The following is a 27,059-nucleotide window of genomic DNA, read 5'->3' on the forward strand; positions in this document are numbered from 1 at the left end:
AAATTTAATTTTCTTGTTTTACTTTGTAAGATGAAAAATGAAATGAAAAAAGTAATTACCTGGACATGGTCCATATACAATGTTTTCAGGTCTGCTCAGGACCTAGACCATTTAAATTGTGGTTTAGGGTATTTAAAACAGTAATAATGACCTTGATGTATAAGTTTTGGAATCAAGTAAAGAGATTGCATACAGTACAGTAGTTAATTATCAGAGCCCATCCCTTACAGCCTCTGATTGGCTGTTACAGTACCACTCAAAGTACAGTCTCTAATGAGATGGTGTGAGATAGTGGTTTGCCAGATGAGGCCACGCAAGTTACAAGACACGGTTCACCTTTTTGTGGACAGGGTATTATTGTAGGTCAGAAAATGGAGTAATGAGATCTCCTCTGCCCCACCACCTCCCTCACACCCTCCCTGCCCCACTCCCTCCCCAGGAAATTCTTGTTTTATTCATGGTGAGAAATAATCGTCCCAGTCGTCTTGACAGAAATTGGGTACAAAGGAAAAAGAGTTTGAATTTGTGACTTTATAATTTCTTCATTTCATGATTATTCCTTTATTTGAAAACATATCTATCTATCTCTCTCCTAGCTTTCTCAGTGAATGCATGGGTGGTACTGATTAAATAATTGAAATTTGATATTGTTGTAAATATATTTCTGTCTTATTTTAAGTAAATGGTAATAACCTGGCAAGGGACACAAAAAGATTTATCTTTAATGAAAAACCCTCAGGGATGGAATACTTTGCAGGCACTGTTCTAATAATAAAGTCCCACAGACATCTGTGCACAGTTGCACATATAGTATGTCTCAGTTGCTCATGTTATACAGACAGTAGTTGCATAGCGCCCTCTACAAGTTATTTAGGGAGTTTTCACTTTCTAAGCACTGCACTGATTCATTCTCCATGTTGTTTATTTAAAATTTGTTTCATGTTAATACTCGTATATTGTGCAGTAACTTTCAAATGTGCATAACGACATCTCTGTACTGCCTAAAAGTCATAAAATTAAAAAGAAAAAAAGAGAAATGTGCATCGTTTCATATTACCGTGAAAATAACTTGTCTTAGCTGGGCAGTATCGGCTCTCATGTGACGAGAGAAGTTGTGTTGTTTAACAAGGTTCTCTAGCTGATCATGTAACATTAGAGCTTGCCCAACCACTGTGATATATGGTCTGTGTTAAGTGTGAATATTCACTTCCTAGGTTAAAGTGAGATTTATAGTAAAATTTACTTTACAAATAAGGATAACATCTCTTTGATGAATCAGGGAGGAATAGCATTTTGACTCTGCTTTTTAATAATCAAAACCGACAACAACAAAAAAGGAAAAAAAGAAGATACTGTGAACAGATAAATAAATTTATGAATGAAAACAATAAATTTATCATGAATACAATAACTTTAATTGACCATAAAAGTATAAAATGTTTTCCCGCTGAGACCGTGACATTGCTTCTGATCAGTGCACTAGAATAGGTAGTCCAGTCAATTTCATGAACAGACACAATGTTTCAGCCTGGATATGGTAACATATTTCTCAAGAACTGAATGTGGTCTTAACATGTACTGTACGTGTACAATATCCTGGATTAACTACTGTATATTGTAGGTTAATGTGTTGAACACATCGACATAAACATAGACTTAGATTGCTTTTTCTTGGAAAACAAATTCTTGTTCATAGATCTTATCTTCACAAAAACGTGCTATACAAAGAAGATTTTTGGCTCCTGTAAGCGATCTTTTTTTATTTCAATTATATATGATTTATTTATTTCAATTGTTAAAATGAGACCATTGTCCAGCATGTTCCTTTCCATAGATCTAGGTTTCTTTCTCTACATACTGTGGTATTCTGCTTTCCCTTTAAAAACATTTTTCTCGGAAAACAAATCCTTGTTATTATCTAATTTTCACCAAAACTCAGGCGATCCAGGGAAGTTTTTTGGCTTAGGTAGAAACCCTTTTTTTTAATTCAACTTTGTTAAAATGAAAATGAGTCATTTCTGGGAAAAATGTTTCAATGTGCTCCAAAACTGAACTCTCACTTTTCTTTCCTAGTTTGATTGTTTTTGGCCCTTGTAATCTAATATGACACGTAGATATATATATATATGTATATATATTTGCATGTATGACTGACTGTGCAGTATCGATAGATTTAAGAACTTGTGTACTGTATAAACTCTTCCTTTGAATGTTGTGGCAGGATTTGTATTTTGTTTTTTGCCTCGCTCAAATGGTTAGAAGCATCTGAAACATATAATCATCTATAGATTGCTAGCTCAAAAACCCACCGGGGGCCAGTTATTTCTGGACCCGTATCGGAGTTATTGCCGAGTAGTAAATACTGTTCAGCCGAGTCTTCCGTGGATTCGATTTATACCGTATGTCTAGTCTGCAAACTGACGAACGGCAATTTGGCTAGCACGTTTTTCCCTCCTGCGGAGGTGACTTAGCTCCGTAGGCCAGTTCAACCGCGAGAAAGCTTGGGGTAAACTTTTAACATTTGTTTCTTTACGACTAGAGTAAGAGGTAGTACCGATAACTTTAGCTTATCATTTAGTTTTTTGTTAACTTGTTTTAAAAGTAAATGTGGATGACAGTGGGTGAACAGTTCATACCAGAATGATATTTAAGCTCATCAGTGTTGATGCCAAATATGCTAGCACACAAGGCCAAACATGTACAGTATCTATATAGTCAGTTTGTTTTAATTATTGTAGGAACCATAGTATTTAATATGAGACCAAATTCACAGCCTTAAAAACTGCTATATTATAGAAACTTTGAAGACTGAATTATTTCCTCACCCTTTGAATGTTAATGAACACCAGTTGAAATACTGTATTATAAGTTTTTGACAAATTCATGATATTTGTAACTGAATGTGTGGTCATTACAGTTTGTCAATAGTTTATTGGCACTACTGCATGACCTTTGGATGATCTATCTGTTGCATCTCTATTGCATGTCTGTTGCATGGCTTGTACGGTTGAGCGGTCACTCACAGAAGTCAAGGAAAGTCGGCCTTAGTGATGACTGAGTTGGAGGGCCTTGACTATAATCCCTCACTCAATGGTGAGATTATCAGACCCATTCCCCATTGTCCGACTTGATGCAACTCTCACGCACAACTGTCTTGTTTTTTCTTGTTTTCTTTTCCACGGCGGCGGCCGGTATCATTTCTATTTGGTTTACTCTGTAGGTACTTAGAGAGCTGTAGTCAGAAGGGGGGAATGCTCGACCAGCGATTGTTCTTTTTGTTTTCATCCTTCTTGTCCTTCACATCGCAGTTTGCTACAACAGCCAGCAAGCCATGCAAGCAGGGTGTAGTTGTTTCGTGAAGTGATAGTTTATTCCTTCCCCATCGGAGAGCTTAGTAACGATATTAACAGAGCAACGTAACCTGGTAGCCAGATCTTTACAAGCTCTGTGATGTTAAGAAGCATTCATCCATCTCTCTCTCATTTACTGTATACATGCATACGTCTATACCTGGGATCTGCACATCAGTACATGTCAGTCAATCAAGGTAGTAGCTGAAGGGACATATCTCTGCCATTATAGATTTATTGGTCTCGGAATAATTGACTGCAGGAAGGCAGGTTGCTGTTAGTAAGAGATGCACAGCAGGGGGATGATTAAATAGAGTATTATAAAGCATCGCAATCTCTCAAGAGCAGCTGCGGGTGAAGCTACGCTCGCTCTCTCGCAAGATACAAACTGTCCGTGTACCGATCTCGAGCTCCTGTACAAATGTTGGTATGTCCCATTGGAAAATGGCTAGTACCGCCGACTAGTGTGTGATAATTTCAGGATCTCGTGTTATTTTTAAGGAGGGGATTAACCCTGACAGAGAGAGAGAGTCTTGGTCAACTTTGATTTCAGCTTCTAAGTGGTGTTTGGGTGTTTTTATTGCTGCTCTGAGAAACTTGCTGATCAAAGGATATTCTTATTGTAGCGATCTAGTGAGAACTGAATGGAATGAACATGTTGTTTTAGTCACACTGTCGTTTTGGATTTATCTTCAGTAAAAAGGTGTATTTTTGCAAAAGATCAATCGGATGTCTCAGATGTGTTTTTGCTTTCCAGTGGTGAGTCACTCATGCGCTTTGCAGCTTTGGAATTTTATGTATATAACTGCTGTATTAAATGCCTATAACACTCCCTTGGACACTTATTTATGGTTATTGAGTATCTTCTTGAATTTGTAACTACTGTACTGTATTAAATGCCTATAACCTTGGACACTTATATATGGTTATTTAGTAACTTCTTGAATGTCGTCAAGTTCATGTGGTGTCCCTCCACTGTTTATCTCCTACCTCTCCTCTTCCCCTGTTGGTTTCTTTCTTTCTTCTCTCCATCCCTTGTCTACTAATCCCCTTACATGTATCTCATTGTGTTCACCATGCTCATTAACCTGTCTGTATTCTGTGTGTGTTTTTGTCCCTTCTGTTACTTGTCATTTAGCCTCTGAAGAAGATCCTGATAGGATCGAAACGTCAGGCCAACTTACTTACTCTTACAGTACACAGTACAGTACACATTCTCTTACACAGGCTCTCTAGGGGATAAGCAACAGTTCATGCGGTATGAGCATTTGCAAATAATTGAAAGAATTTCATTTCATTTCCATATTACGTACTTCTATGGTACATGTATATAACGCCAGACGAAAATAAGCATTTATAAAAATGTTTCAAATAATTTGAAATCAATTGTAGGATCATGAAATATGCCACGAGCTACAAGTCTAGTGGAGTATATTCTCTGTGACTTGGAGTCGTAATTAATGCAACATTATATACATTATGAATAGACAAGCTTGTACACGTGTATAACTCTTACCCATAGCATACAGTACAGTAACATTACATTCTCAAACAACACCTATAAAAAAACAGGAAAGGATCTTGTCCTCTCGTTTGAGAAAAAAGTCTGACAAGATACATATTTCTCCCCCCCCCCCCTTTTACTTAACCTTTTATACAGTATACATGTACAGCGGTAATACGAAAGACGCCTGTCTCACTGTCAAACTTCAAGAATCTAATGAAATCGTTGATTTATAATATAAACAAATTCATTTAGTGAAATCTTTCAAGGATTGTAATATCTCCTCCAATGGAAATTTTAGTTTTCTACTTGATAGATTTGGTATTTAAAATTGTGTGAGAACTTGTTGACCAGATTTAAGGCAAAAGAAAGAAAGCTGCTCAAAGTTGCATTTTGAATTGCGTGTTCAGTTTGTGTCGCTTTGACCAATTAGCCATTTTTTATTCAGGCATAATTAGATGTACCTTTCATCTTTAATTACAGTACGTGGGCTGTATGGACTAAAACAATATTCCTGTACGTCCTAAATTACTACTGACTTGCTTTCAATTGTGCAATACAGAAATGTTTAGACTCTCCCACACATGTAATGAATGTATTCTTTCATCGCTTTTTTCCTCATTTGCCAATTTTAATTTGATTTTTATTGAGGCCAATTTTTGTTTTGTTTTTTTGCCATGATGCCATGTAATGTGTGGTATACATGGTCACATCAGATTGTAACAAATTTGATGCAAAATGCAGCTTTAAGTAAAAAGAGTAAAAAAAAACTAATAAAACTTTGACATTTTTGTTCTTTTGCTATATAGATATGAATCATCCACATGGCTGTCAGCTGTTGACTAGTGCTTCATTCTTTGTTATTATTACTTACTTAGAAGTCATATTTTGTTGATACTAATGGCTGATTTATATTGTTTTATTGTTACAAAAGACAACTTTTTTTGACACTTGCTTGGGTGATGTTTGTTATACACTTACCATCTTTTCAACCTGCAGTTTGCAACTACAGAACTACTGTGCAAATGCATGTCAATTTGATGGTCCATTCTCCATTGTTACAGGAAAACACTGTAATGCATGGGATTTTACACCATGTTAATTATTTGAGCATAGTGAAGATGTTCTGGGACCCGGTATGAAAGTCGACTACACTGTTTCTCATCATTGTGCCATTCATGGTTCAAGTATTTGCATAGAGTCAATGATTGCATTAGAATTCACATATCGATGTGTCTTCACATTTAATAAAAAGAGCAAAATGTTACAAACTTTTACAGTGCACAATGTTGTGCAGGTGCTATAACCAGCAAACAGTATGTACAGTAGGTCTGTACTCGTCTGTATAATCTATCATAAAGTTGCCCGTACCCCCCCATACCCCCTCTCCTTACTCAAAACTCCTGTCTTTCCTGGCAGGGCTCATGAGTGCGTGCGTGTGTGTGTGTGCATGACCTAGCTTTAAGAACCCTTTCGCTACTCTCTTTAACTTTACCATGCTATAGAGTGGACAATGAAGGTATCTAATTTGGGATCTTGGGACATTGATTTTGGTGCTCATTTTTCGCTCCTTAATTGTAGAAGGTATTATAATGCTTTCATAGCACTGTACGAGGCTTAATTCCTTGTTGAATGTAACCCAATAGATCTTTAGGTTGGCTCCATAGCATAGTAACCCCCAATGTACAACTTCATTGATTTCCGACGTCAATTTCAACTGAGCACTACAGTACTGTAAAGATCGCCTCGATACTTTAAGCTGGGCTGGTCAATAGCTCCTTTTGTAATTTTGATTGGCTGAATTGAAGGAGTGGTATGTTACTGTAGGTATGGATAATTTTAATAGGTGTAGTATTCACTTTGACAGCTAAGAGAATGCACCAAACTATAAATGACTTTAACAGTCTCATATCACTTGATATTTATAATACAAACTTCTTTCTACATTACTTAACAAAAGACTGGATCTGAGTTCCCTTAAAATTCATGACATGACCTGGAGTCCTTGCGTGACACATTTCTTTAATGCATGCATTCTGTAAATAGCATATATACCGTATATTCTCTATGGTGCCCCACTCAATGTTATCTGTAATCAATAGAACCCTGTAGCTATGCAGGGGGGCCCTAATTAGAACCTTTCCAGCCATGTTTAACATGTACACAGTTTGAACTCAGCTGAAAAGTACATAAATTTTATAAGTCTGATATAACAGAGTTTTTTTTTGGTTCTTTTGTGGGGGCTTGAATTACACTCTTTTTCCTGTTTCTTTGAGACCTGAAAAATTTACATGAATGACAGTCAGGGAAAATCAGAGAACAGACGGTTTATTAATTGTCAAACCACCACTTTTGAAATTAAACATGTTACTGATTATTTCTCCATCACTGTAGTTACAAGCATACACCTGCACAGGGCCAATTGACGTAAGTGTGGAAAGGGGCGCAGCGTAGAGGCCATTTCCTGGGCTATCAATTTGAGATGAAAAGGCAAAGAAAGTATCAGCAAAAGTAGAGTGCATGGTGGGGGTGTTCACATGGCAATACAAAAGCAAAAAAAAAAAAAAAAAATTGCAGTGTAAATAATTAATGGTAGTCAGTATAGGCCCCAAATTATAGCACACTATAATTGCTAGAAGTTTTCAAAAGTACTTTCCTGGAGGTCTTTACTATCGGAATTGTTCTCAGACAATTTTTATCAAGATAACTGAATGTCCCAGTGAGGAAAATTTCCTCAAAAGTTGTAATAAAAACAGTTTAAGAATTCTGACCAGAGGTGACCATATTTGAATATCTAGCATATTCGGGGCCAATACAACCTGCCTTTAACATTAACACTTAGGTGTCCCTCTGGTTCTCAAGGTATATTCAAACTTACTGTGTACAGTATGTTATGTATGATTAGTGTGAGGTCCATAAATTGTGCTGAGTTTTCAATGATAATGGTTTTAAACCAACTTATCATGTGTCTGTGAAGTTTGTTTATGTCTTCAGGTACAGTAGTTCTAAAAAGTTGCCTTTTTTGATCTAAAGGGAAAATTGTATAATTCACTGGCATTAAGCCAGCAACTGGCCTGAATTTCGTGACCCGATTGTTCACAAAGAAAGCAGAAACTTGGAAATATAAATTGTTTTCTATAAACTTGATATACTAGATATTGAAGTCTCATACACTGGGTTGATATTATCGGAGGGACTCTTCTTGTGTAAAGAACTCATCCAGAATATTTTTACAAAATATCAGTGCAAGACAGCTGGTTGAATTCGTCAGTTCTAGCTCCACAGGTAACTAATTTTTAAATCAGTCGAAGATTGGATGTAGTGTTTACGGCAGATGACGTAACAGTTGATAACAAATACCAAACAGTCTGGAGACGACTCTTGGGAACAGTCTCAGTCGATACATTTTCATGTATTCTTTGATCATCAAAGTACATTAGTCTTCCTGTTTTGCTTTTTTTATGGGGTTTTTTGACATAAATGTTAAACGCACGATCATTAAGTAATGTGCCCGTAATTTGTTAAGTAACTGCAGATTTTTTCGCCACTGCTTTGTTTGTTTTTGAAAAGCGAATGAGAAAAATATTTTAATGACTTCAAGAAACAGCTTGAGAGTGCTGTGACATAAGGTTACTTGTCATCTTAAGGTTGGGGACTCACATAGTGGTACTCACCGGGGAACTTGACCTCGTTTGAAGAAGTATAGCTTTTAAAACTGCCCTGCTATCTTCAAGAGCTACTCTCGCATGGTACATCCTAGTTTGCTGTCTGTGACCAAGAGAAATTGCAACATCAAAAAGCTATCTGGATCAAAGAATCAGCTGCTAGCTTGGTTCACAATATGTATATATATATGCCTTTGGTAAGTTGAAGTTTATCGTGGCGCAGAGTGCTCTATGTCCGGTGGACAGAGCGAAGTATAGGTGAGAATCAGAACTTTGAGACTAGTGGAACACTAGTAGTTGTTACTCAGAGTTTCACGCGTTTGAGCGATCATCAACATGAAGCTACCAGTTGTCTGATGATTGCTCAAACCTGTGATACTCTGAGTAACAACTACTAGTGTTCCACTAGTCTCAACTAATTCTCATCTAAACATTTGGTTTCTGAAGTTTATGGTGTCACTGAAAAGATTATTTTAGTTGCTTGTAAATTTTTCTTCGAGCTACTTTTCTTGAAGGCTGTCCGAGGTAAAATTCGGTCAGCATCTTTTGGAATTCTCTTCACCTAGAACCTTTCTCATGGAGTCAACTTTATCTTGCATACATAAATTCTTACCTGAAAGTGATAAGCAGGGAATAATATGTCAAATACAATGCCTCCTCCCCTCCATCTACCACCTCACCCCCTCCCCTAAAAAAAACGTAAAAAACAAAACAATGGAAAATGCTACGCATAATTACTTAAAGGCTATAGTGTTAGGATGCATAGCAGGTCTGTACGTAGGAATTAAAGCCCATAATAATTTAAAAAAGACAAAATTTAGGATCTTCAGAAGCAATGATTTGCAATATATTTGAACAGATATTTTTTCCCTGGTAGGCATTAAATTCAATGATTATGCGTAAACTTTCTGCCTGTCCACCTGACCAAATATTTACCTTGGAAACCATAAAGTTTCTTGATTCAGGACTCGCCCGTATATATTGTCGTCACATAGCTTTTGTTAATTTCTCATGATCTATGGGAACATTTCAATTACAAGTACAGTGTAGTTTTATTATCTATGTACTGTAGTGATCTTCAATTACTTAAATTTATGATTTATTTTCACCTCACATTTCTTATAGTCTGGCCTGCATTCAGATAAACCAATTAAGGTTTACTGTACTTTCATCACTACACTAGTCAAAACAACTTAATTATCAGACAATGTTTTGCTTTCATGTTTAAAGTATTACTTTTTAAGTGGGTGACTTGATATTCATTTTGTCCATTAATTAATATCCAATTAATATGTACTTTCATCTTGCATGTCATCAATCTTTTGGAGAGTTAAAAGGTTCCAGAATTCCCAAGCTAGGTCTTCTTCATAATATTTTATTCAGATATTTGTTACTTGAGAGATTTTTGGAATCACCCGCCATACGCGAAGGCTGTACACATTCCTGTGTATTGTATCAAGGCCAAACTTACAGTAGATCTAATCGAGTCTGACCAATGCGTGCCGCACTTTGTTACGTCTCGACGTCGAAAGTCAGTGTTAGATTCAAATTTTCTGGCAGGACGGGCTTACATTTCAAGCACTCTCTCACAGAAACTAATATTTACTTCGTTCCCCACTTACCTGTCTCCCCACAACCTATGCACCACATTCTACCGTGTCTAGAATGCCCTGGTAATAAAACTAATATTCATCACAGGGCAAGCCCATCCCCCCCTCCCCCAATTGAGTTTTGTGTTGCATCTGAGAAGCAGCTAATGGTCTGAGTATTAGACTAGGTAGTCCAGTCACTTCAATTGATTAACCTCAGTTGTTGATCGGATCATTTTCTCAGTAGTTAAGAAGTGCGATAGAAATATAACTTGGACTGATAGCATATTGGCCAATGTGACTTTTAGTGGTCTACAACATATCAAAATTAATTGTGTGTCTAAAATTCATCCTCTAAGTAATTACATGGTAATTTGATTTGGAAATAATGCTAGACCAAACTGTGAATGATCTTTTGAAAGTTGTTTATTTACCAAACTTATGCTGAATTCCCTGATGTTGTGTTCAGTGTGTTTAAGTTTAATTGAAACTGCATGCATGGTTCTACAGTGTCTCAAAGATTAATGTTGACAATATGCAGCACTTGACATAAATTTATAAACCATAAACCTGGGAAAGATCTCTACTTGATGAGCCATCTGTTCAAAATTTTGCTGTTCAAGTACTGTTCTTCAGCTCAGTGAGATGTCAAGGTTGTTCACATTTACTTTAGTTGAGTGCAGTACCCACCCCTGTGTCAAAAGAAGAATGCTGAGGGGGCTGCAGCATCCAGAAATACATGCTGGGTCAGCTTTATCAGCAATAAAATACCACTTTCAACCTCAAATGTCAACATTTAAAAGTAAAAAATTGAGTTTTATCCTGTCCTGTTTGGTCCTGTTCCGTATGGTCCAGCTGTACAGTACCTTCTCAAAAATTCCTACCCTTGTTTTTGTCTAATGCCATGTTCTTAGCGCTTCCTTTAATTTTGTCACACACTGAAGGGGATAAATTTTCAGTCCTCTGTATTGCATCCCATAATACGGTGCACGCACAATGGTCAAGTTGCTATGGACAAGTGGAAAGATAGTTTTGTACACTGTTGTTATTTGGTAAGAGATAAAATGCATAGAGCCTTCTGGAAAAAAAGAAGAAGAAAATGCTTACTCTGTGAGTTATTCCCTTCATGGTGGGCTAGCATTGTAGGCCTATAGAAGCTTACAGTGTACAGTAGTCAGGTTCCAAATCATAATGAGAGGACTACCAGATCTGGGCCATCTAATAACGTACTGATAAATCGGTACCAGGGATGGATTTTGGTAACCGATGCTTCACGATTGTGTCGTCGATTGTGTATTGAAAAGTATGAACATTGTTAGTAAGGGCACACATTTACTTGAGGAATTGTAAGTGGCATCATAAATCATGGCTGATGTCATTCATAACAGCCTATATAGAACTTGCAATCAATTGATTATTGCCCAGCTGGCATTTATTTGACCAGTGCTAGATATATTCTGATCAGATCCGAGCTTCTTGCCATTCATGTCTCTACATGTATACTGTACATGTGTCAGTACCTGTTGTCACTTTTCGAATCGTGTACATTATTATTATGTACCGTGTTATCTAGTCTAACGCGCGACCAGGTGCGGCGAGGCTTACAGCGACTGTTTTCCCGCCACCGTCCATAGCACTGTGCATCTATTAGTCACTCAGACTGTCAAATTTGCGGGCGAGTATGTACGACTCATTGAAATGGTAGATGAAGTCGAAATGTAAATGAGGTAATAGAACACCAAAACGTTGTCGCAATCGAACTGTTGATTTCAAACGGTTTGTTTAGTGCGAGATTCTGGCATATTTTGAGCATTCTTGTTTGTCAGTCCCTTCGGGGAGGCAAAAACAGGATTTTTAAACAAAGTGACAATTTACAGAGATTGGCTGAACGATTGTTTAGTATGGTCAGGTGAGGTGGATTGTCAAATTGGTTGTCGACTATTATCATGACATGCACAGGGGCAAAAAAATATATTAAAATACTTTGAAAAATTTGACAAAGGAGGGAAGAAAATGGAACAGCAGAATTTGGTTACATTGTTTTGAATTCCAACAGTTTTTCTGTGAAATTTAAACAGATGTGCCGAAATTTGGGACTATTTGAACGTTGAGGTGGTTGAAACTGTCGTTTGTGTTTATACAGTCACAATTATTTCTCTTGCAATCAACCAAATGGTTGTTTTTTTTATATTTTTTTTAGGTGTCTTCTAGCATTAACTTCTCACCCGATGTTAAACCTGTAAGATACTATAGACTCAAATGTCGTTTTTTTCAAAACCAGCATGACTACCACACTTTCACAGCAAATCTACTGTATGTACACCTATATAGCAAGGTAGCCCGGCCATTGGATTGAAATAATGGACCCAGGCCCTAAAGTGGATATTGTCACTTCAGGCTATTGTACAGTGTCTCAAAATTGTATGGAAGCAGCAGGAAAAACTCTAAAGATCTTGTAGGAAACACAGACATTTCACAAAAAAAGGATCAGTTTTAATTAAGTATGTGAAACATAGAATCTTGGATTGCTCACCTCTTAGTACATGTTGGGCCAAAGCCAAAATTACCGTAATTGTGGTGGGACGGAATTTGATAGACCTTTTCAATAATACCACTTTATATGTAGCATATATGAAGGAATCAGGATATCCACACAAACAGGTCAGTCACAGACTGCAACCAGACACAAAAAAAACAGACACAAATTTGAAGATGTTGCCATGGTAACACAAATATATTGACGTGGTGGGACGGAATGATAAATCTCATGAAATCATGAACATGTAACCTTTATGTAATTATTATCAAAAGTAGTACAATATCATAGTAATTACTAACACTGAAATGGAGGTGAACTATTCTTCTACCATTAGGGAAACAATGGCAGAAATTATACTTCACGCATAAGAATTGTGTTAATTTTACCGAAAGAATGTCAATGTGGTGGGACGGAATGTGGTGGGACGGAATTTTTTTCCAATGTAAAGGCTGTTGATTAGGTACGAAAACAATAAACAATTATGTTTTCTCTCACAAGAAGTTCATAAGCAACAATGAAATTTATGCTGTTCAGAGTGAAATATTAAATATGCTCGATGATATTTGGACTTATTCAGTCGGAAAGTTATTTCGAATATTTGTAATGGATGCTTTGTACGCTGCTCGATAATTTGCTTTCTGGTTGGCCCTTTGCCTTTTCTTCCTACTCCACTCCCATTCTCGAAATACCTCAGCAGTCAGCACCCCATTCTCTCCTTCTTTTTCTTCCTATAACGTATGTATCTGCTAGCAGACACATTTTGAGGCTCAGGATTTTCCATATTGATCTGCTTTGCAAAGAGAGATAAAAGGACATTCTTACCAGCCGGATGCATGAAAAGGGGAGTGGGGGTGGGGGGTATAGCCACACACATTTCTAGCTTAATTATTAAGAAGTTGGGGGACCAGGAAGCAATAGTGGTCTTCCCCCATATGCCAACATGTGAATAGAAAGAAAGAATAAGTTGGCTTCACTATCCTGTGAATTGTGTATTACAAATGCAATATGACATGAGAGTTGGCCTCATAATGTGCAGTTATGAACAGGCTGAATAATTGCTAGGTATAGACAGTATACACTTCCTGCAAAATATATTTCAACTAGCCTATATTGTGTTTTGGTTCCCTTTTTTTGCATCGTAGGCTACAAGTTTCAAAACCCAACTTAGTATGGTAGATAGCAACAGCTTAGGCAGCATACCATATCCTGTTAGGCAACAGCTTAGGCTAAAACATTAATTTGCTAGGCTAGACAACTCCAGCAAAATATGTAATATTTCATCTAACAGGTTTGCTTCCTAGCACTAGTACTGTAGGCTACACATTTCTACCTCTCATTATATTATAAGTTTTGTTTTAAACCTTTCCAATATAACATAGTCTGTTAGGCAACAGCTTAGGCTAAATCATAATATCAAATTGTCTGAATTGCCTATAACCATGAACTGGAGGTAAATTAATATATTACTATTGAGGAGCAGACTGAATTCTTACCTTAATTCTTGCAATCTCGCTCTTCTATCTTGTATGCTTCAGTATGTGAGTACCATAACAACTTAACTTTAAAGTCAATTTCTTGTGCACGTGGATCATTGTTCATCAGCAGATGATATCAATTCAAAAGCACATGTTCTACAATGGATAGTTTAGGAAAGCCAAAAGGGCCAAGAAAGAAACCTAGGGTGAACAACTAGGACTATTTCAATAGTGATGGGATTTATTTATGCATGATAAAAAACCCATTCTCAATTTACCCAAAAATGTGTTGTTTTGACACATGAGGTTCAAAACTGATGTGATGTGTACAGTATGTATGGAATATCCAGATACATAAAATTTTGAAGTATCATCAATTAATCACATTGTTATAAGGTTGGGTGTTCAGCAGTCTGAATAAGCTTGTTATCTTAAGTGACAGAGGTAAATTTTGGACCAGACATGCTGTTTGAAGATGCCTTCCATTTAAAATTCCGTCCCACCACACCTTGTTTCCGTCCCACCACGAAAATGTTGGACTATCCCCCTGTCTATCCAGGATAAAATATTTATTTTTTCTCCACTCAGAGGTGTCAGTTACATACATAGTTGATAGTTTGGAGTGTTTAAAAAAAATTATCATTTTTTTCCCCCTTGGAAATTAAAAAAATATTTTCAAAAATGTGGTGGGACGGAATTGAACACTTTCGTTTTATTTTTTTTTTCATTCAAGAACTACTATTGATAATTTTTATAGTGCATAAAGTATCCTCATTAAAGGCAATTTATTCTGTCAAAAACAGAAAAATTCAACTTTGTTCCCATATGTAATTACCTCATTTTTCTGAAATTCCGTCCCACCACATCAGGAGTGTGCTACCTGCATTTTGGAATGACCGCATTCCATTGTTATGCGAGTTATCGTAATTTTTTGTTATGATTACAGAACTTTGGTTAGTTGTTCTCATAACCATGGGTGAAATGAGCCTAAGTGGCAATGTTCAAATTCCAGGTAAAGTGATGACCATTAATGGCTTTGGCCCTGTTATGATAAATTCAAGAATGTGAAACACAGAATATTGGATCGCAGACCTCTTTGTACATGTTATGATAAATTCAAGTATGTGAAACACAGAATATTGGATCGCAGACCTCTTTGTACATGTTATGATAAATTCAAGTATGTGAAACACAGAATATTGGATTGCAGACCTCTTTGTACATGGTATGATAAATTCAAGTATGTGAAACACAGAATATTGGATCGCAGACCTCTTTGTACATGGTATGATAAATTCAAGTATGTGAAACACAGAATATTGGATTGCTGACCTCTTTGCACATGCTGTGACTGTAATGTGTGACCAACCATGCAACTGTGGGGTACACACGTTTACGAAGGGCAAGGTTGTCAATTTGTAATATGTATCTTACATTATTGATGAGGTGACATTTGTCAACTCTGGAAGGGAATGCAAAATATAAATCAAAAAAATAAATCAAAAAATGAAATAAAAAATAATAAAACAATAAGTCTCAGTCTTTTGGGTTATGTTTCCCTGATATTGCATGTGATGTTTGACACACTATATAAATATATGCAGTATTTTATGAGTCTTTCAACCAGGCTATTAATTTTGTGAATGACAATTGTGTAAACTACAGAGTATTGGCAATGGTTCAAACAAGTTTCACTGATGTGTCGTTAACAACACACATGAAAAGCTTATTAAACAAACCTTCTTACATGCACACCTTATAAATATAATTTATGACCAATATTGGACAAGATCTAGCCTTGCACAAGAAGTATACAATATAAATTCATGCAGGAAGGAAGGAATTACTAAATTTCTACTGAGCAAATTCAAAAGATGAATTGGGATTCCATCAGGTCTAGCCTAATTACTTAGATTTTTTGATCAACCAAACGAAAGCTGAACAAAAATTTAATGTTGCCGTGGGGATAAGTCTACTGCAGAGACAAAAAATTGCCAGCACAAACAAAGTTTGAAAAATTATGCTAATCGAATTTCCCTAGTCAGTGCTGTATGTAAATGACTGCTCTTTGAATAACAGATTTATCTCATAAACCGAAGATCTGACTGGGTGGTGCATGTTGTGCACATTGAGTTTTATTTTTCTTATATGTAATGTATAATGGTAATGTGAATATTGATGATGTTGCAGAGAAGGGTGATTTTGTGATCTCCCAATACCTTCACCTTCTGTTCACCCTTACTGAATATCTGATTTTTCTCAATAAATTTATTAATAAGAAAAATAAATAAAAGCAATTCTAAAATTTAAATTAGAAGGAAAAAACTTCTAAGCAAAAATAAGGGAAAATTATATATATGGAAAGATAGACATATGTTAAACATTCATGTTTGACATTTGACCTTTTGTGACCTTTTGTGACACCTGTCACTCTTTATCAGTAAAAATAATTCATACATTTGTGTTATATTGCCAGTACACATGGTTATGATCTGTCAAGTTATGTTCTTACTGTTAATTCACAAACTGTGCAGTGTTTGTGCAATGTATAGTTATCTTAACGCAGTAAAGCTCAAAATAACTGATAATCCGAGATATTATATTTTTTGGATAATTCATTCTTTCTTAGGGTATGAATATAATTGTCTCTCCTTCTTACTGTACTTCTAGGTCTCCTCAAGTATGCAATACACTGTATGTTCTACCTCATTAGTGATTAAATACCTTATCCTCATAATATTTAATGTCGGTATTGATGTTCTCGCGATCATGTTTTAACATAAATCTCTTCGGAAATGCTCTATCGCGACGATTGTTTGTTTGATTGATTGAAGTAAAATGGAATACCGTAATTCGAGTCGAAATCGAATCTGTTGGGAGAAAAAAAAAGAGAAGATTCTTCTTCACTCTTTGTATTAACATATATTGGCTATGTCACTCTTTAGATACAGTATGATACTGTAAATGCTATGATTAATAGCACCTAGAGTAGATAAAATAGAAACACAGTACCTTTACCTTTGAAAAGAAGTTTTTGTTTCTCCTGGTTATTTATGGATGAAAATTCATAAATTTCACATTCAAGACAAGTTTATTTACTGGAGTTAAAAACATGGGTTATGCAGACCACTCTTACTCAAGTTACAGGTACAAATATAAATGCTTTATGCAGTTAAATGCATTCATCCTAACAGATACTCCCCAAGTGATGTGGAAATGTAAATACAACGTTCATATAAATTTTGCAAAATTGTCACAGCAAACCTTTTGAATTTAAAGACATGATTTGTGATATCATATCATTCCAGTCTTATAAATGTGATGTGATATATCATAATTCCACTTTTTTTCCGGCCTATAGTTCAAAACAGCATTCCTGCATGTTTTTTTGCTAGCTTAAACATTCAGAACATTCAAGGAAAAGTCGAAACATTGGGAGTTGAACTTTTACGCTACAATGTAGTAGATTTTGAGGCACTTTCATTAGTTATTAGGCTAAAATTGTGAAATTCTAGGCCTGCTTCTTGCAAAGTATCTGCAGGTACTATCTGCCATGTTTTTTTGTTTTGTGGCTCATCTTAAGCAGCACACTGCATAATTATGATATATGGACGTAGTAGTTGTGCTTGTGTGATTGTTGATGTAATGTAATCTTTTCTATGTTGTGATGATGATGTCACATATATTGTAACATTGAGATTCAATGCAGATCAACATGATCATTAAGATACATGTACAGTAGAAACAGTGTCTTGTACGTGTGTACACAGGTTGTCTGAATTAGTACTGACACATCTACTGTAGCACACTGATGAGGATTCCATCAAATTCAGACTCCAGGTTATGATGTCATCATGATGTCCTGATCGAATTATGCACATTGTGCTCAGTCGTAGGCATAAGTTATATTCCAAACCGCTTGTACGCTCAGTATCTCTGTATCTTACAGAAGTTTATTTTATGGCCTTTTATTGAGACTTGTGTAATTTGAACCTGCACAGTTAGATTATGCTTTTTATTATTTAAAAAAAAACAACTCGTACAGGACAGTTCATTGTTTAGGAGCAATCATGCACATTAGAAATGCATTTATAATGCATGATGTTAATGCATTGAAGTCTGCGGTTTATATCTGCGGTGGTAACTCACACAAAAGACATGTACTGTAGACACACTGGAGCATTAAATATCATACACCTACTATGGGTTTCATTACAGCAATGAAAGGATGAGAACTGTAGTATACAATTTATAATTTGTAGAATGGAGGGAGGGGGGTGTCGGGGGGGGGGACCCGCAGGAGGAAGGAAGTATCAGAGGACAAAGGATATAATACTTGATGAATTCTGTTGTCTTTTTTTTTTTTTTGTCTCGTCCATATATATACTACTGTACATCAGCTTTCTATATCGATGCATGCATCAAGAGCTGACGATGTCATTGTGAAACAAGTTTGGGACTTCGATTCCCTTGATTTAATCACAACAATCTATTCATGTGTCGTTTCTCTCATGGAAGCCGAGACCCGCGTCTCTTCATGCAAGCGATTTAATCACATTAGTTCATCTGCGGAAAAAGAAAGGAAAAAATGCTGCCTTTCAATCCTCTTGCTGATATATCTGGGAATAGCATGTATTTGAACATGTCTGTCTCCCTAGGCTGAAACATCTCGGTTTGAAAAATCCTCCACACGGAAATCTGCTTTTTTTCCCCTTTTTTCTTCTTCCTTCTTTTTTTTCTTCTTTCATTTAACCAAATGGGAAATTGCTTCATTTAAGTTATTCACCTTTCAGGCCGAATGTTAAATGCATGAGCGTGGTAGCAAATCAAATGAAACTTGGCATACATCTCCTGTTACGACAGCAGACTCTTTTATTTTCAATCCAAATAAATTTTCAGAATGAGGTTTTTTGAAATTCAAATTCGTAACTTAATGGATGGTTTGCTGTTTGTTTGCATTGCGCAAGTGAATAGTGTGTGACTTATTTAGATATTTGTATATATGGATGTATGTACAGTATATAGAATGATGACATTTATTCAAGATTTCATTAATGTTTATAGACTTTTGCATATATAGAGCTTTTAATGCTTTTGCTTGTTGATGGTTACCTTATATATAGAGCTCTATAAAATTAAGTGTACATGTATGCATGTGTACCATGTGCATCAAGTGATTACGTGCGTACTGAAAAAGGAAAAAAAAAACATAAGATAATGTTTGATATATTTTTCTTTATGTTTCATTGTACCACCTGTGTTGTTCAAGGATGAAACATGTCATTGATAATGACTGAAAATGACAGTGATATTTGTTAAAACTAACGGAAACGGTGTAAAAACGGTAACATTTTGAAAAAAACAACACATTCTCATTATGAGAATTATACCACGCCTAGATATGAGTTTAGTAAAGAATATGCAAAGCTATACAGCGTCGGTGATGGTGTCACTGTTATAACACATGCATGATATTCAAGTTTTAGTTCTAGATTCCAAATTTGAGTTTAAATGTTGAATTGAAAGCCACCTTACATAATGATAAAATCCATATTTACCTGTAGGGCTTGTCCCACATTTGTAGTCGTAAGAGTAACTGCCTCATAGCCTGTATTTGTTTATTTAGCTCCATCTGCAATATTCCCCTGTACTGGTAAGGATACATGCATACTGCATACAGTATATAGTGCACACAATGAACCCTGTTAGATACAGTAGTCAAAAGGCTGTTGTTTTCTCCTTGACTTTAATTTTTCCTCTGGATTAGGTTTTATCACCTTACAACTATTTTCATATCACAGGACTTAAGAAGCGAGATTATTGCTAAATTGAGTTATACAATGACGATGCATAAGTCAGTGTTCCTTTGATCAGCTTCATCGAACGTCAGTTAGAACTTGAGCCAACTGTTACTGTAAGTAGACGCACTAGTACTAGAGGGAGAAGCCTAGAGGTCTTAGTATAACATTAGTACTGTAGCTTAGTCAGAGACCTAGTTTTGATAAAGTTACGCTATTAGGCTTAGTCAGGGAGAGCTTGTGAAGATAATCAGAGATCTGTGATAGCAATTGTAGTATTACAGTATGCGTGACCATAGGCTAGGTATTGCACACTTATTACTGTTGTCACTAGTCTGCTAGTCGCATCGACTCTGTCCCTCGAGCAAGGAGAGCTTTGTTGGTACTGAATATGCATTACAATGCGTTCCCTCATTGGCTTGTTTAAAACAAAAGACACAACACAACTGAATACATGAATGAAATCTGTCTTCAGCCGATTAACTTTTTGATACTTTCAAACATTAATTTCTTAATTGATGAAACGATTTTGGCAAAATTAGCTTGGTGAAACCTTCTCATTTTTCATGGTTCATCAGACAGGCAGCTTTAAAACCGAAGTTACATTCTTTTTTTTAACATGAACGGTTTTATGTATTTTGTCTTTATTGAAAATGCAGTTTAACTTTAATTTTAATTTTGGATGTTTTCTTTTAAGGTCAGATCTAATTAACATTGCATGGATGTACTGGAAGAAGTACAGGTTTTGCTGTTTGGTTAATTTTCGACAAATCGCTTATTTAAAGCAGCTTTCTGTGTTTGGTATTGTAAAATAAAGAAAAGTAAATCAAGTAAAATAATATTGGGTGACAAATACTCCACGGAACGTTCTGCAAGATAAGATTGCTTTCGATCAAACCATGTGGACAAGTACGTACTGTAGCCTCCTAGTTATCTTCTAACAGGGTAAAGTAGTTACTTTATCTTGACTTTATATCAACTTACACTTTGTTAGATTCTAAAAACAATTCGACCTGCGGACACGGTGCGTTTTATCGCTAAATCACGTACGAAGGGCAGTCAGAGAATTTTCAAATTTCTTGACTTTTACTGTACATAGTTATAATATCTCATGTGAATCCTGATTTATAGTCAAGCTATAGTGATCGTAATCTAGCCTTATGGTAGTTAAGTATCACATGTGTGGTGTTTAGAAGTTACCAAACTCAATGCAAACAGTAGTTTTCATTCTAGGTAAAATCAAGTAGTACAGTAAGCCTATACCCATCCTAACCAATGTGAACTGATGCTTGTTGATATCATAGCTTTGATGTTTCTTCACAATTATTAAAAACAAGACTGGAATGGCATTAATTATCAAGCCAGATATATGATAACATTTTCATGATTATTTTTTATTTATTTATTTTTATTTATTTATTTCCAATTAGTGCTTTAAAATTTCCCATTTGGAGTATACTGTATGCTAGTCTATGGTTTTGAAGCGTCAACAATGTTTAAATATTCACCTTGAAAATACAGCAAAATATAGAATGTGTGAAAGTAAAATGATTCACCAGCTTTGAGAGTCGCTTGACATGACATCACCAGATTTTTACAAAAATGGGAAGCTTCTGATAGGTTTTTGGAATCATGATAATTTCCCAAACAGACTGAAAAGAGAGCAAGATGTTATTTAGAAATGTTAGATAAATATCTTTTAGAAATGATCAAGATAAATTGATACACAGATCTTGATCGACAGTTTCGTGTTCACCACAAAGTTACTGTATAATCTTTGAGGTGTTTTTTTTTTTTTTTTACAATTTTTCTTTTTTTAGTATCTTTTTCCATAGAATTGTGTATACATACTGTCAGCTGGTTACAATCTGACATTATAACAATTTAACTTGTCATTATACTGTACTCCATCCCAAGCGATTGCATTAAAGACTAGTTCATCAAATTTGCGCACATTTATATATCGTAACCACTTAGGCACAAAATACCAGAGTTCAGCCTAAATATACGAGAGCTTTGTAGCACTCACTAATGGTCGTTAAGTCCACAAGTGCTGCTAAGTTGCTTTTGATGGTGTTTTAATTTTTTTCCGTCTGCCTGTGTTAAGTAATAATATAGAGGGATTTTAACAGTGTCAATAATGTTGTCAGTTTGTCACAGTGTAATAGTTATTGCAGCCATCATTGAACCTCTTAAATGCCCGGAATCTGTCACAGCTAATTCAGACCCCCAAAGTGGTTAAAAAAAAGGAAGAAATTGCTCAAGAATTATGCTTTGAAGAGTCCAAATACACTGGGGGAATGTCATGTGAAGAAGTAAAGTTTAATTTATTCACAGACATAAGAGGGAATTACCAGGATGAGTGGGTGGATGGCAAGAAGCTTATATGTTTTATGGCTATACTGTAGATACAAAGTTAGACAGGAATAAAAGTTTATACCATGGGAACAGCAGGCGCGTAGCCAAGGAAGGGGGGGCGAAGGGGGCAGCCGCCTCCCCTTGAGCATATTTTTGTAAATTTTTTTTAATGTTTTTATGATATCGCTAGTATTATCAAAAGAGAAAATGCTAAGATGCAACTTACAAGGCCTGGGGAGTGCCATTTCCAGCGATCTGGTAGGCATTTTCAGCCAAAATTTTCTTGTACTGTATGCTTCGCGCCAACCATGGTGGCACTACGCTTAGATAGTTTGCAATGCCGAATCTACAGTTTTGCCCCTCCCTTGGCAAATTCCTGGCTACGTGCCTGGGTACAGATATGTACAGTAGCTGGTTATATACTTTATATAACTACATACAACTGTACATAGCTTTTGAATAAGAGTGATAGTTTAAGAGGTCAGTTATGTAATATGGAGCTGTCAAAGTTTTGGTGTTGTAATTTAATTTGTATGAAAACATTTACTCGGGCAATTAATTAAGATCTTTGGATATGTTGAATTAATCTTACAGTAATTTATTCCTTTTTTTTTGTGTTTTCTTCTTCACAGAGAAGGGGTGCAATATCATATGAGAAGACCGATAAAGCTGCAATTTACGTACGGACACTCGGTAAGTTCAGCTGCTTTATGCGTGTGCTATCCCTACAGTGTTCCCCATCAATCTCAAGCACTGATCACATAATTTACTGGGGAATGATTCATCCATTATCGCATCACAAAGTGCTACAAACAGTTGGTCAAATTGCTAGATAAAAGCCCAAAGATGTGTTTAGCAGGTTCTTGTTTTACACAGGAACAATTAATTATTTTACCAGATCTACAAAAATCAGAGCCTACACTGATTGCAGTACGTACTGTACCTCTCTCTCTACACACACGTCAACTGTAATAATAATTCTCTTTGAGTTGGGTGGAATGAGGGTAGGAGACCATCACTGCCACTAGACGAGAGATAGAATTGTTCACGTTTAGCTTAAATAGAGGGAATTCCCTGCTGCCAGGTAGCAGATCTCTAGACACTATATGAACAGATAAGGCTATGCTTTCAGAGTCTTTTATGATATCTGCACATGTGGAGCAATATATAGATATATATCATGATGGCTCAACGTGTGAAACTCCAAGTAACAACTACTAGTGTTCCGGTACTCTCAACCAATTCTCATCTATGCTTCGCTCTGTCCACCGGCCATAGAGCACTCTGCGCCAAGATAAGACGCCAATCAACCAAACGTATATATATATATGTATATATATATATATATACATATATATATATATATGTATACATTACATTTTGCATTTTTATCTCATTACATTTTCACCTATATATCCAAACCATGCAAATTCATTATAATTGTAATGATTAAGAAGAGGTGCGTTCATTTTAGTCTGCCTAGGAAAAAGGTGCTGGAAGGATCAAAACATCAAGCCATCTAAGTACGTACACACTATAGACCACTAGTTTCAATAACTAGGAAGCACAAAGATCCAACTATCACAAAATTCTCTAGATCCAACTACAAATTGATTAAACCATACCAAAGAAGTACCTATATCAATATATATTTATATTACACAAGCCATAGAGGTACCTAAGGTATTACTAACAGTGGGGCAGTTACTTATGGGTTCATGACAGGGTCATGTAGTGAAATAGAGTGTAGCAATAACAAAACGACATTGTCAAAGTACAGTGGGATGAGGGGGGGGGGGGGGGCTTTAGAGTGACAAAGTTTTCTATAGGGCATTGTCTGACGGAAACAATTGGTTTGGCTAAGCTTGGCGACTTGATCTGTACCTGTATGAAAGGTGACTGTACCTGTCCCGGATGGAACCACTGACCTGTTATCGCAGACAAATATCTGTATCATATGGAAAGGTTTGCTCTACAAACGGCCCGTCTTTCAGAGAATTAAATGCTGTTGTATAGGCACAGGAAGCATTGCGGTTTTCACTCTCCAAAATTGCTGTGAGAGCACTGCACACTGTGCTGTGTTCAGATTAGCCGCATAAAGGAGGACTTCACAAATTTCTTACAATGCTTTTGATTTGCTGGTGAAATGTACCAGCCTTAATATTGACCAATCAATTCAAAGTTTATATCACAGAGAGAAGAGTCAATATACTTTTCTTTGGCATCTAGGAAAGAAATTGGTTTAATACAATCACACTCCCAGCAAGCACAATGTAAGCATTGTGAGAGACAGGGACATTTTGAAGAAGTTCACTGCTTTCCGAAGTGGTTTTTACTTTTTCTGATAAAAAAGTAAAGGGTTTATTTCACACGCATAATAAATAACGACACATCATTGTAAAGGGGAATTCACCCAAATTCGACCAAGTTCTGATAATCATTGTGTTACTTAAATCATTTGCATACATATATCCAGGTTTTTTTTTTTTTTTCTTTATTTGCCAAATATTGATGCTAACTTTTCACGTTTCCTGACTCCTGTTATGCATACTAAATAGGTTAAATTAGTTAAAGGTACACCTTATTCTTTCCTTTATAACTGCTGAGTAAGATACTACCAGACCCATTATAGCAAAATTGAAGACAAAAAGGGCATCATTTTTTCAGCTAGCCAACAATTTTTGAAAATTTAATCAAATTACCAAATTTAATTGTCGTTGTCACTTTTTTTAAACTATCCTAAAACTATAGAGAGTACAAGCATGTGTTGTGCAACATTTGATGTTATTATTTTGTGTTTTATCCAAACTCAACACACAAGCTTCTTTATGTAATAATGCATACTGCACTTGTAGCCGATGCCAGTCGATGTGTTGGAATTCTTTCATGTGCATTATAGAATTTACTGAGCTGTGACATCACATGTTATGGGGTTTTACCAAGTACTGTTATGTGATTCAAGCTTTTACTGTCCTCTCCGATTAGCTCCCATCCCGTGCGAATCTGCATCCCTCTTGCGGGTATTGTACTTTTTCTGGTCTCTGTCTTTTGTAATTAAGGCTTGCACTGATAACCTACGGTTATCACTGTCAGCTGGTGTAGGGTAGGGTTATCCTTATGATGATGATCTCATGCATATTCATAAAAATGTGAGCTTGCATAAATGGTTCAATAATATCAAGCTGTTAAAAGCCAGTGGGACTTGAAATACCGGATTCCTTACAGTTAATTGCCATTTAATTAGTCCTCATATTAGACACATTATGATGATAGTCGTCATACATGTACACAATTATCTTGACAGCTACAGTACAGTAGTATACATACATAGGTATTAAACCATATTAGAATCTACTGTACATACAGCCCTCATGATTGAAACGATTATCCATTAATTACTAATATATGTAATTAGTCCTCATATTAGACACATTATGATGATTATCGTTATGTATACATGTATGTATATAATTATCTTGACAGCTACAGTACAGTAGTATGCATACAGTAGGTATTAAACCATATTAGAATCTATACAGCCCTTGTGATTGGAACAATTATCCATTTAATTACTAATATATGGATGTGGAAAACAAAATGCCTTGGTTTGTACGTGCCTTTCACCAATCAAGCTTAAAATTTTGAAATGTTTCCAAATTTGCAAATTTGTTGCAAAGATATAAATTAAAGTACGGTATATTAATACCCAATGAAAGCATATTGTTGCTGGCATTAGTTCATTCTGTGATGTTTTTTTCTTCCTTGTTTGGCGAGGATACATAACTGCTGTTCAAGGAGCAAACTAAGGTGCGTGCATGGTGTTGTCATACATATGCCAGGTTTGGTTTAACGACCTGTACTGTATACTGTACGTGTCAAGACTATACATGCATCGAAAATGGTCCCAGGGCCATTTGCCTGCTTGGCCATCCCCAGCTCTCTGTTTACTTACATCTTAGAATTTGTGCCGAATGTACAGTATATAAAGTTAAGCTGAGATACTGTACGTGGTTATAAATTAAATACCAAGCTACCTTATGTGATACTTGTGTGCAAACATGCAGCTATTGGAAGTTGTTACAGCTAGCTCCCAACCCTTAATGCTCTTTTCATGACTGTCTCGCAATTCACTCAGATGTTGAGGACAAACCACAATGAGGTCTTAAAGAAGATCTATCAAATGCCTTGTAATCCTGTCCCACCATGTAAAGTGTAACGGACTTCACATTCAAACTGATAAAAGTCTGAGCTCAAAAGTAGAGCTGTTTGTGTAATAGACTATCTGGACAAAGCAGAAGAGCCTGTAGGGTGGTTCTGCAGGTGTATTATTGTGGAATCAAGATTACAAAATTCCATTGATCTTTTAACTGCATGTTCTTCCTGTCCAATTTACGAGAGGGCTGAAATTTGTAAAAGTACTGTAGGCTTGTGAGCTACATAACATGGGTCTCCTTATTCTGTTATTTGCATATAAGTGCACTCTGTTGTCTCTGGCAGGTCCAGGGTATACAGTATGCAAGGAGCTGTGATAGAAGATTTTGTGTGGTGGTCATTGGTGTTTATTCAAATACATGTGCCACGTTCTTGTTGCGGTACTGTGGTACTTTAGCCACCCTGAATCTAACCCAATTTAGACATCTACTGTAGGTCTATACCCAGGATTTCAGCTGTGATAGGAGTTTTGTGTTGCGGTGTTTATATAAATACTGTACATGAACCATGTTCATGTTGCCATTTATCATTGTGGTACTGTGGTAGCCCCCTCCCCCCTCCCTGTGACT

General features: G+C 36.1%; 1 protein-coding gene across 4 annotated transcripts in view; it reads left to right on the forward strand.

Moving 5' to 3' along the window:
* The window catches only part of LOC139972901 (uncharacterized), a 95,967-nt gene that overhangs the window by 22,374 nt on the left and 46,534 nt on the right, over window positions 1-27,059 (forward strand). For 2 of the 4 annotated variants that reach the window (XM_071979210.1, XM_071979209.1), the window contains exon 2: window positions 22,911-22,971. In XM_071979210.1, the coding sequence (XP_071835311.1) occupies window positions 22,911-22,971 (61 nt within the window). Of the gene's footprint in view, window positions 1-2,171; window positions 2,507-2,907; window positions 4,110-22,910; window positions 22,972-27,059 lie in introns of those variants that run through there. The other 2 variants (XM_071979212.1, XM_071979211.1) reach the window with 2 other exon arrangements.

Source organism: Apostichopus japonicus, chromosome 9 (assembly GCF_037975245.1).
Source record: "Apostichopus japonicus isolate 1M-3 chromosome 9, ASM3797524v1, whole genome shotgun sequence".
NCBI lineage: Eukaryota > Metazoa > Echinodermata > Holothuroidea > Aspidochirotida > Stichopodidae > Apostichopus > Apostichopus japonicus.